The 11,737-nt window shown below is 58.0% G+C and overlaps 1 protein-coding gene across 1 annotated transcript in view; it reads left to right on the top strand.

Annotated features, from left to right (window-relative positions):
* Positions 1-641: 641 nt before the first annotated feature.
* P2RX3 (purinergic receptor P2X 3) overlaps positions 642-11,737 on the top strand; it is a 31,756-nt gene continuing 20,660 nt past the window's right edge. The window contains exons 1-8 of the mRNA XM_056132949.1: positions 642-760; positions 6,785-6,920; positions 7,281-7,352; positions 7,533-7,596; positions 8,411-8,504; positions 8,783-8,860; positions 10,023-10,164; positions 10,973-11,109. Of these exons, the coding sequence (XP_055988924.1) occupies positions 642-760; positions 6,785-6,920; positions 7,281-7,352; positions 7,533-7,596; positions 8,411-8,504; positions 8,783-8,860; positions 10,023-10,164; positions 10,973-11,109 (842 nt within the window). The remainder of the gene's footprint in view (positions 761-6,784; positions 6,921-7,280; positions 7,353-7,532; positions 7,597-8,410; positions 8,505-8,782; positions 8,861-10,022; positions 10,165-10,972; positions 11,110-11,737) is intronic.

The raw sequence follows: 11,737 nt of genomic DNA, 5'->3' as shown, positions 1-11,737 counted from the left end.
CCAGGAGGCCAAGGGAGTGGGGGATGGGGGTCAAGAACGGTCCCCATCTCCCCATCCTCACCCATGAGTTTAGTGGAGGCAGTTTCAGAAGACACAGGGATGGGTACAGAATTGAGGAAATTGAGGATCTTCTAGGATCTGTCCAGATGAGGGCTAGGGGAGGACTCGGGCAGGTCCTGGAGTGCTTGTGGGGCGGGGCACTGCCAGGGGCTTTCAGCTCAAAGCTGCTGGAAGGAAGAGGCCGCCTAAGAGAAGGCGCCGAAGCAGCGGTAGCCGGAGTGCTGATAAAACATGAGTCCCAGGGGGCCCCCGCCAGCTGCATCCCAGGCAATCAGGAGCCGGGGCTGGAGACCCCACCCCTGCCGTGTGTGACATCACAGGGGAGTGGGGTGGAGACGAACAAAACGGGGGTCCCCCGCCCTCCACCCTGGTCTTGGACTCTAAGCAGCCCCGAATGTCAAGCGCTGAGCAGCCAGCCTGGGCCCTTGGGCTGGGTGGCCTGGCTTAAAGGAACAGGCTTCCCCAGTCCTGGGGCCTCTCCCTAGCTGCCCCGTCCAGACTGCTCATCTCAGAGCACCAGTTTCCCCAAGGCTGCCACTGGGAGCGTCCCTCAGAGGGACCCCTGAGCTTACCCTCTCAACATGAATTGCGTGTCTGATTTCTTCACCTATGAGACCACCAAGTCTGTGGTGGTGAAGAGCTGGACCATTGGCATCATCAACCGGGCCGTGCAGCTGCTCATCATCTCCTACTTTGTGGGGTGAGTCTGGGCGCCGGTGGGTCCAAGGAGGGGAGGGGCCTCTTCAGTGTTGTTCTCCAGCCCCCCTGAACTGGATTTGTGTAGGGGTCACAGCCGCCTCTGTGGAGTCAGACCCCGCAACACCAGCCTGTGTAGGGAAGGTGGGGGGGTCCCCTAGCAGGGGTCTGGCTCCCAGATGAATTCATTTGCCCCCTTGGAGTACTTGCGTGTGGGTTCTAGCCAGGTGCTCAAAGAGTCATGCACCAGAGACCCCCACAAGTGTCCCTCTTCTCCTCCAGTGCACAGAGATCACCCCCAGACACACGTGTCTTCCCGCGCCCCACAACTCTTGGGGCGGGGGTTCAAACTCTGGAACCTAGAAAAGGGGAAGTGAAGACGCAGAAACTGGGACACAGTGACTCGGTTGGCATCTGGGGGAGAAAAGGACTCGGGCCCGCTGGGAACAGAGATGCAGTCTGAGTTGGAATCCTGCTGGCTTGGCCTGGGCAGAGGCTTAGGAGCTGGGGCGGGAGGGGGGTGGTGGGGGGTGGTGAGAGGCCCCAGCAGGGGGCTTTGTCCCTTTGGAGAACTGCATGGGGTGCAGAGAACAGTTGAAACCACACCAGTGGGGAAGACTGCGGAGAAAAGCGCCTCTCCTGAGTGGGACCCATCAGCTCTCCTGGAGAATCCAGAGACTCGAGCCCTTAGCCAGACAGTACGGGGGTTGGGGGGCGGCTTCTCGCTAACTCTGAGCCTTAGAGCTCAGCCCAGAAGCTGCTGAAGAACCAATAAGGTCCAGCCAGACAACCCCCAGAACCTCCACCTCTGGGTGCCCCCACAAACCCCCCTCATCACCACCTACACACACACACACACACACACACACACACACACACACACACACACACACACGGGGCTCCTAAGCCAGGAACAATGGCCAGGGGAAGTTCCAGTTCCCAGTTCATGACCTCCTTGTGGTCCCATCCGCATCCCCACGGGGAGAAGATACCTCCTCAAAGATTTTGTTCCTCATGTGCAGGTCTCTGCCCGTGTGACTCCCTGAGACAATGGGGGGGGATCCTCATGTGATAGCCAATGAGCCCCTGATCGGTGTTTGGGGGTACAGGGGCACGCAGCCCGTTGGACTCTGGGGCTGGGACAGTGTGAGGCTGAGGAGGTGTGGGGCGAGGCCCCTTTTGTTCCTTGCTGGCGAGGACCTGGGCTTTGTGCAAGCTGCAGCCAAAGTTGCCCAGCAGCGGGGCAGGGATTCAAGCTCCGGGAGGATGGGGGTGCATGAGATCAAATGACCTGGAGTTCCCTCCCAGCTTTGAGGTTGGGGCGGTGGGGTGTTTGCCAATGGCCTTTGTGCTGGACAGGTCCGGGCTCCACGCTGGCGCCCGCCCCATTCGGCATCGCCAGAGGCATGTCTGTCCAGGTAAGTGCAGACGCTGCCTCAGCACCCCGCCAGGCGGGCCGGGTCCAGCTGGCAGATGGACGGAGGGGGGCCGCCCTCCCCTGCCCAGCACCCCCCCCTTCCCGCCTGTCTCTTCTGCCATCCCTGGGAGCGCCCCTCGGGTCCTCAGGGCTGGCACATCCGGAGATGCTCTCTGCCTCCAGCTCTCTGGCCCATCCATCTCCCTCTGACAGCTCCCCATGGGCCAGCTCCTTGCAGTTCCATCAGCGCGTTCCCCGCTCCAACACCTCCCTCCCCCCCCGCCCTGCACACATGAGCCCTGGCACTCGGAGGACTTCATGAGCCCCTGTCGTGGATGTAGCACAGCATGCACACAGTGGGTCTCCGGCACCAGAATAGGACGGTGGGCAAAGGCAGTCAGGGATCTTGCACCTGGAGTCCCGCTGCATCAGATAATAAGCCTGCAGTCTCAGGGGAGTGGTGATGTTGGGGTTCAGCAGAGGAGGCGCTGGCCTGAGGTTTCTACTCACTTGCTCAGGGAACACAGTTTCCGAGAACTGCAGCACCCTTGGAGCCAGTCCCTGCAGGATGGCTAGATGGACGGACGGACGGGTGCCACTTGGGAAGGGAAGGAAATGGTTTGCGGTGGAGTGGTCTGAGCTTGGCCACCAGCAGGGACAGGGCTGCTGAAGTAAAGGGAGCAACGGTGAGGGCCCCGGAGACACAGGGGGAGCCCCAGATCTTTTGTTTCCAGAGAAAAGTAGTGGATGGGGAGTAGGTATAGCATTTTGTTGAGTTTTTTGGTTTTATTTTTGTTTGGGGGTCACACTCAGGGATGCTCAGGGCTTACTCCTGATTTTGCACTCCGGGATCACTCCTGGTGGGCTCGGGGGACCATATGGGATTCCAGGGATTGAACTCGGGTTCGTCGTGTGCAAGACAAACACTTTCCAGGCTCTACTCTCTCAGTGGTCCCTGAGTGTAGCCTTTTGGTCCGCTCCCACGGCTTTCCCTTTTGTTCTGGAGGTGGTGGTGGGGAGGGGGTGTTGTGCATTTGAGGTGCCTACACACAGAGATCAGTGGCGATCCCATATCCTGATGTGACACAGGGTTGCAGACCTCATGCGCTGTGCATATGGGCGACACCAGGAGTCAAACTCAGGGTCTCACACTTGCCAGGCAGGCGATGCTTTTACCATGGAGCCGCTCCTAGCCCCCACTAGAGACTTATCTAACTTATTAATCTAGTTTTTGGTTTTGAGACCACACCCAGTGGTGCTCAGGGCTTATTCCTGGCTTCATGCTCAAGGATCACTCTCAGCGGGGCCTGGAGGACCCTATGCAGACCCTAGGGATAGAACCCGGGTCTGCTGCATGCCAGGCAAGTGCCCTTCTCACTGTTCTCTCTGACCCCATGAATTCCCTTCTTAATCCCTCTTCGTTTTCTCAGTCCAACATAGCACCCCTAAAGGCTCCTGTCCACATCTGAAGTGACAGATACAGTAGGGAAAACCCTCTGGTTTCAGGTGCAGAGAAAGAACTGACTGTCATTCGGGGCTCCTCTGTCCTCACTGCATTGAACTGGAATGGGAGGCCCCTGGGTAGCAGCTGAGACCATCAGGGGTGGCTTGTATCTGGGGCTCTGACCTCAGTCCCGTCCCAGAGCCAGAAGTGAGGGACTCAGTAACAGTTGGCGATCTCATTCCCCAGACTCGCCATCCCTCTGCTCCCCCTTTCCCTCCATCCTCCTGGCACACACAAGTCCCACTCCCTGGTCTCCTGGGGAGCATAGGATGCTCTGGTCTTCCCACTGCCAAGGAGCTGCCACGCGCCTTCCGCTCTATAAATAATAAACCAGGAACTTGAGGGGAAAAAAATAAGTCAGAGGAGGAGAGAATGCCAAGAAGTGCGGTTCGCTCCTGCCCCGTCCTCAGCCCGGCCTCCCGGGACCCCAGGGCGCCCTTCCTTTCTGGAAGTGCAGCATCCCTCTTCCAGCCACCCTGGTGACATCTGTCCGCAGCCTTCGGGCCACTGAAATACTGAGATTCTTCCACTTGTTAGTTAACTGGGGGGAGGGGGGACACGCACACACTCCTGTGCCCCTCCATCCCACGGGGCATGGGGAGGAGGAAAGCCATTCGTTTCTCTCCAAGTGTCCTGACACTTGGGCTGCCTTGTCACTCCCACACCCTCAGGGTCAGGAAGCCATGCGTCCCATCAGCACTCAGACCCGTGGGTGGCATTAGCAGTCCTGGGACAGCTTCTTAAGATACACACACACACACACACGCACGCACGCACGCACGCACACATGCACACACGCCCTTGGCGCTGAGCCGACAGAGCTTAGGGGGACACACCGCACCCTGCTCCACTTCCTGCTCCTCTCTGGGGTGACACTGAGTGTGTGTGAGTCCTGTGGAGGGCCCCTAGTGAGGGTCCTCTCTTCCAAAGAAAGGAGGTAAAGATGGGAGAGATTGGAGGCAGGTAAGGCACTTGCCTTGCATGTGCCCACCCCGGTTTGATCCTGGGCACCACATGGGATCTCTCGTGTGTGCCAGGAGTAATCCCTGTACACAGAGCCAGGAGTAAGCCCTAAGCACTGCTGGGCCCCAAAAGTGTAAACTAATGAGGCCCTTAAAGCGACTGGCTGGAGCGACAGCACAGTCATAGGGTGTTTGCCTTGCATGCACCTGGTCGGAGTTCGATTCTCATCATCCCATATGGCCCTCCCAAGCACCGCCAGGAGTAATCCCTGAGCATCACTGGGTGTGACCCAAAAAGAAAGAAACAAAAGAGGTGGCTTTTGGGAGCCCCCTAAACCTCCCGCTTCTCCCTCTCACTTAGAAGCATCCAGAATCTTCCAGAAGGCTAGCCCCAGCCGACTCCACCAAGTAGCACACTGATCTCTCTCTGAACGTGGCAGGCACTGCTCTGTGTTCCCGTGAACATGAAGCAGGCTCTCCCCGAAGTGATTGATACCCCTATGCTCCCCAGGGCTCCCCTCTGGCCTTCCACCCTCTGGAGACCCCAGGCTGCCGCTGGTCCCCCAGGAATGTGTCTCCTTGAATCTTTCCAAGGGGCACTGCTTTCTCCCACAGCCTCTGGCCCTCAGGGTTCAATTTCCAGGCACCACACAGTCTCCCAAGACTGCCAGGAGCAACCCCAACTCCCACCCCCACAAAACCACCACCACCACCACCACCACCAAACTAGCTCCTAGACTCCTGAAAACTATGTGGGTTGCCAGAGGGAAAGGGGGACCAGAAGGAGAAATGGATAGAGGGAGCTTGGTTTGGTTTTGAGGGGGGCCACCCCTGGTGGTGTTCAGGGGATACTCCTGGCTTTGTGCTCACGATGGCTGCCAGTGATGCTCACAAGATTCCTGTGGCACCGGGGCTCAGACCTGAGGTTGCAGTGCTGCAGGGCCACGGCCTGAGCGTAGAGCCAGGTGGGTGGACCTTGCAGGGGCAGAGAGGTTTGGTCTGGAGGGAAATGCTCTGTGCTTTCAAATGGAGCAGCAAAGAAAACGCAGAAGAAGGAGCCACCGGTCCCTTAGGGTAGGTTAGACCTACCGTGGTGTGTGTGTGTGTGTGTGTGTGTGTGTGTGTGTGTGTGTGTCTGTGTGTGTATGTGTTGGGGGACCTGAGCAGAGAATAGAGGGCACAATTAACCTGGGCCTGTAAAGATGTGCAGATGCCACACATGTGCAGACACAAACACGTACAGACGCACACACTGGCCAACTCACCCAGACAGACACACATGCACAGGGTGCAGGCCTACCTACACAGCTGCAGCCATGAGAAAGCAGTACAGGTAATTGTCCACTTGGGGGCAGCACCATCTAAGGAATAAGCTTAGCGGCCCCTCCCCCACCCACCCACCCTGGTCCCTTACACCTGCGGTGAATCCGCCGCAACCCACCCACCGCTCCCTGCGCCTGCAACCTTAGGTGCAAACCTCCAGCGGGCGCAGGCTCCTGGTGGCATTTCACTTATTTATTTGCTGAACTATGTATGCACAGGCACTTAGGACAGAGCTGCTGCAGTGCCCAGGAAGTAAATCTGGGAGCCTTTTTTCTGGGTGCACTTGGCTTCCCAATAGACAACATTGCTTTCGGGGGGGGGGGGGGGAGGGACATTGATTCTTAAGGTTTTTTTTTTTAGCTTACTCTTTTTTTTTTCCTTTTGGGTCACACCCAGGGATGCTCAGAGGTTTACTCCTGGCTCTGCACTCAGGAATTACTCCTGGTGGTGCTCAGGGGGCCATATGGGATGCCAGGGATCGAACCCAGGTCGGCCGCGTGCAAGGCAAACGCCCTACCCGCTGTACTATCACACCAGGCACCAAAACTTACTCTTTTTTATATGTAAAACTCAGATACAGGCAAACATCTACAGCATCCAAACTCAGACACCACTGGGGGGGGGGGGCAAAGGGGGTGGGATGTCGGAGGGGTGGGAGCAACGAAACCAATGCAGGGCTGACCCAGGGTCCCACCCGCAGCGCAGGGACTCCCCTCCCACACACACCGTGCCATCCTGATGTGGGCAGGAGGAAGCCCCCCCACCCCGTCCCATCCCCCTGATGGCCCTTCTCCTGCTCTCCGTCTCTGCCTTCCTGCCCAGGTGGGTTTTCTTGCACGAGAAGGCGTACCAGGTGCGGGATACAGCCATTGAGTCCTCGGTGGTGACCAAGGTGAAGGGCTTTGGGCGCTATGCCAACAGAGTCATGGACGTGTCCGATTATGTCACCCCACCCCAGGTACAGTGTCCCCCCACCCCAGGGCAATCAAAGTGTGTCCTCAAAAGAGGCCCAGGCTGCAGGCAAGCGCCGGGGATTGCTGAGCTGACGAGCTCCCCGAACCCGGCCCCATCTGCCAGCTGCAGGAGGTGGGGGGAGCTGGGAGACCCCCGCACTGGGAGGTTTTTCTCTGGGCAGCACACAGGGCACTGGCCGGGCAGGGAGGGCAGTGGGAGGAGGCCAGGTTCAGACCCCTCCTCTCTGAGCAGCTCTGTGACCTTGCTATGATCTTGGCTCAAGCCGAGCCTCAGTTTCCCCAACTCACAGGCAGATCCCACTGCCTTTTCTTCTCGCACCCCCCCCCCCCATTCTCCTCCCCAGGGCACCTCTGTCTTCGTCATCATCACCAAGATGATCGTCACAGAAAACCAGATGCAAGGCGTCTGCCCGGAGGTAGGGCAGGAAGAGGCTGGATGAAGCAGATATTGGCAGAAAATGGGGTGGGGAGGGCAGGGGCAGAGAGGGTGTTGGCAGAAACTGGGGTCCTGGCTCCTCCCGCCAGGAGCCCCCATGGTGAGGTGGAGCTGAGGGTCCCGGAGGCCGCAGCCTGCTCACCCACCCACCTCCCCACAGAGCGAGGACAAGTTCCGCTGTGACTCTGACAGCAAGTGCACACCCAAGAGAGTTGCGGGCAGCGGTGAGTGCAGAACCCTCCAACCATCACACCCCCAAACAGCAGCAGATCCCCAGGGGAGTGGGATTTTCCAGCCTGGACAGACATCCAAGGCCACCAGGGGTGGGGGGTTCTGAGCTGGCAGGCATGACCCCTGCTCCCAGAGGGTGGGGAGGTGAGGGTGACAGACAGACAGGGATGCCCTGAGGTAGCCAGTTCTGTTCCATGGGAGCCCAGGGAGAGAGATAAGGTTTCTGGCCGAGTCATCCCAGAAGGCTTCCTGGAGGTGGTGACATTGGAGATGGACCTAAAGGCTGGACATAGAGGACTCCCGAAGCTCAGAGTTGGAGAAGAGTGTGCTGTACTGTGGGGGCTCCGGAACACAAGGGGTCCTGGAGTATCTGGGACAGGGACTGTCACCTCCCTTTGGTCTGGTCCCTGGCTTGGAGGAGGAAGGGGGATGGAAGACAGCTCTGGCTGGGCTAGGAGAAAAGGAAGGAAGGAAGGAAGGAAGGAAGGAAGGAAGGAAGGAAGGAAGGAAGGAAGGGAGGGAGGGAGGGAGGGAGGGAGGGAGATAAGGAAGGAGGAAGGGAGGAAAGAAGGAAGGAAGGTAGAAAGGAAGGGAGGGAGGGAGGAAAGAAGGAAGGAAGAAAAGGAAGGAAGGAGGGGGGAGGGAGGGAGGGAGGGGAAGGAGAGAAGGAAGGAAGGAAGGAAGGAAGGAAGAAAGGGCTGAGGGCTGAGAGTGGGCCTCAACTTGCCCAGGTCTGTGACAGAATGGGACTGGGGGTGGCCCTGGGGAGGAGGGGGCAGGTACCCAGCTGTGTGGCTCCCCCTGCAGGGATCCTGACAGGCCACTGCGTGAACTACAGCTCTGGGCTGCAGACATGTGAGGTCCAGGGCTGGTGCCCCACCGAGGTGGACACAGTACACATGTGAGATCCCCTGCCCAGCCGTCCCCCATATGGGTGACTCTGTGTCTCCGCAACTCCACGTCCCCGAGTCTCCAAGTCTCCCCGCTGCTGCCCCAGGGCCTGGCACGCAACCCCCACCCCCACACTGCCCACTCGCCTCCCCTGCCTGTGCCCTCCAGCCCTACGCAAGCCCCTCAGAGTCATCACTGGGAGGGGCAGGGATGTATGTGTGTGTGTGTGGGGGGGGGGGGGGTTCCGCCCGCGTCCCTCCTCCCCCGGCAGCTCTGGCTCCATTCCAGGCCGGTCATGATGGAAGCCGAGAACTTCACCATCTTCATCAAGAACAGCATTCGCTTCCCGCTCTTCAACTTCGAGAAGTGAGGTCCCCAACCCACCCTCCACCTGCCCTGGAACAGTTCTGGGCTCAGAGAACGCCTCCTGAGTTTGGATTGGGGCCCGGGGAGGGTGGCGGAGGGCTGGTCCTTTTGGAAAGTTTGGGGTGTTCTTCTTCGGCTCACACCCCACAGTGTCGGGGAAAGTGCCGAGCTGGACTGTGTCCGGCTGGGCTGGAACCGGCTCCTGCCTATGAAGCCCGGGTCGCTTCCCGGCTTCGCTCTCTCACCCGCCCCCAAGTTCCCAGGTCCTTGGATGCCCCCCCCCGCCGGGTGCCCCCCTCTTCCCAACCTCTCCCTTCTCCTGGTCTTGGGGTGCGAAAGGCATTGGCTGATGTGTAGCCAGGACTCTACAAGTCACCAGGCCTGGCTCCTGCCGTGGGCGCCCTGGGCCCTGAACAGGGGGCTGGTCGCTGTGAACCCCGCCAGCTTTATTTTTTTTAATTATTTTATTTTATAAGGTAATTCACAATATTTAATTACATTTAGTACTCAAACACCAATCCCACCACCATGACACCTTTATACCACCATATTTCGGGTGTTTTCATCCCGAACCCCAATCCCTGTCCCAAAGCAGAACTGAAATAACATATTTTGTAATTGTTTGTTATGGAAAAAAACCCTGAAAATTCTACCAAAAAAGTATCCTTAGAGAAAAGAGTGTGAAGACTGTTCTATTTCAACAGGGGTCATTAAGACCTTCTAGAAGAGATGACTAACATGTTGTTAAAGGTTGAGCCTTGTGTGCTTTTAATATATATATATATAACTGTAAAAAAATATATAGATTTGCCCCTTAGATTGGTGGCCTTCTACTTTGAACCCCACCAAATGTCCCACCAGCCTTATTCATCGTGGTGAGAGGATGATGGAAGTCCAGGGAAGGGCAGGGGCCCTGTGAGGGAGGTGGGATTTCCCCTCTTACACACACACACACACACACACACACACACACACACACACACACACCAGGGCTGGGCATTGGGGGCTCTGCCACAGGGGGGCCCCGGCCCTGCCCTGCTGGGAGTTGATGGTCTGTATTGTACCTGGCCTTGGCCCACCCCTCCCTTCCTCTCCCCTCCCCATCCCTCCCCTCCTCCTCCCTTTCCTCCTCTCTTCTCTCCTCCCCTCCCCTCTTCCCCAGGGGAAACCTCCTTCCCAACCTGACAGCAGAGGACATGAAGAAGTGTCGCTTCCACCCGGAAAAGGCCCCGTTCTGCCCCATCCTGCGGGTGGGCGACGTGGTCAAGTTTGCAGGGCAGGATTTCGCCAAGCTGGCCAGCACGGTGAGGACCTCTACCCCTTCCCGGGACAGAACCCGGGAGCCCAGCCCTTCTCTGGACCCCTGTGGAGTTGGGTGGGCTCCTGGTGCTGGGACTCCAAAAGAGAGCCCTGCACTGCAACAGCACCATCTGGTGGACGCGTTCTGCTCCTGCTTTGTGCATTGTAGTACCCGTGTCTGCCCTGCAGGGGTCTCACCTCCCCCGCGTCCCCCCTCATCTTCCTCTCCCATCTCCCAGTCCTGCAAGAGCCTGAACAGGGAAGGGGATCTGTGCTCACTTTCCCTCTCCTGGGCTGTAGCTCAGGGATTAAAGATATCAGAACCCCAGGCCTGGAGAGATCGAACAGTGGGAACAGTGCTTGCCCTGTATGTGGCCTGCTTGAATTCGATCCCGGGCACCCCCATATAGTCCCCTGAGTCTCCCCACGCGTGATCCCTGAGCACAGAACCAAGAGTAACCCCTGAAGGATCGGATCAACAGTATGGTGGGTGGGACATTTGCCTTACATATGGCCAACCAGGTTTTGATCCCCAGCACCCCGTATGGTCCCCCGAGCACTCCAGGAGTGATCCTTGCGTGCAGAGCCAGGAGTAAGCCCTGAGCATTTATGGTGTGTCCCAAAACCAAAACAAAGAGGAACCCTTAAGTCTTGCTGTCTGTAGCCCAACCCACTACCCCCCCCCACCTATGACATCCACAGCGGGGTTTAGAGGCTCAACTTGTCCATTTGTCAAGACTCTCCCCCAGGTCCCGTTCTAGCAAGATGGGGGGAGGGGAGCAAAGCACGCACTCAACTAGATCCTCTCTCCAGGGTGGTGTCCTGGGCATCAAGATCGGCTGGGTGTGCGACTTGGACAAGGCCTGGGAGCAATGCATCCCCAAGTATTCCTTCACGCGGCTGGACGGCGTGTCCGAGAAGAGCAGCGTGTCCCCAGGCTACAACTTCAGGTAAGTCCCTTGAGGCACCCCAACTCGCCAGGGCTTCCCACCCCACAGAGCCAGGTACTCACTGGACAAGGTGGGAAGCAGGTGTTTGTCTCAGGAATCACACATCATCTTCCCTCGGGTTGCTGCTCCGTCGGCGCCGTTCCAGTCAAGAGTGCAAACCTGTCTCTGCATCTCTGAGTCCCGTGCCCAGTGGCCTGAGATGTAAGACACCCCCCCACCCTTCCTCTCCCAGCCCCTCCATTGTGAAGCGAGGGAATGAACAGAACCCTGGGTGGTTGGGTTCTGTCTAGAAGTAGCTGTCAGCTCCTGACCTTGTCCCATCCCCACTTCCTTCTCTGAGGTGCCAGTACTGTCGTCGTTATCGGCTTGGCGTTCCTATGTCCAAAAAAGTGTTGTGGGCCAGGGACTGTGGGTCTCCTCCCTTGGTTTGAGAAGATGCTGCGCTTCTGGAGGGTTCTGATTGGTTTCACAGTGTTGCACACCAGACAAGTTAGATGGCCCAAAAACACAATGGTCAGGACTAAGGTGACCGCGTCAGATTCTACTGCATTCTGTGTTCAGATGTCCTTTGCTGTGGAGGAAGCGTCTAACATGATGGCAGGCCTCAGCAAGAGAAATAATAAGGAAA

Source organism: Sorex fumeus, unplaced genomic scaffold, assembly GCF_029834395.1.
Source record: "Sorex fumeus unplaced genomic scaffold, SorFum_2.1 ptg000007l, whole genome shotgun sequence".
NCBI lineage: Eukaryota > Metazoa > Chordata > Mammalia > Eulipotyphla > Soricidae > Sorex > Sorex fumeus.
This window is presented reverse-complemented; position numbering and strand designations above follow the sequence as displayed.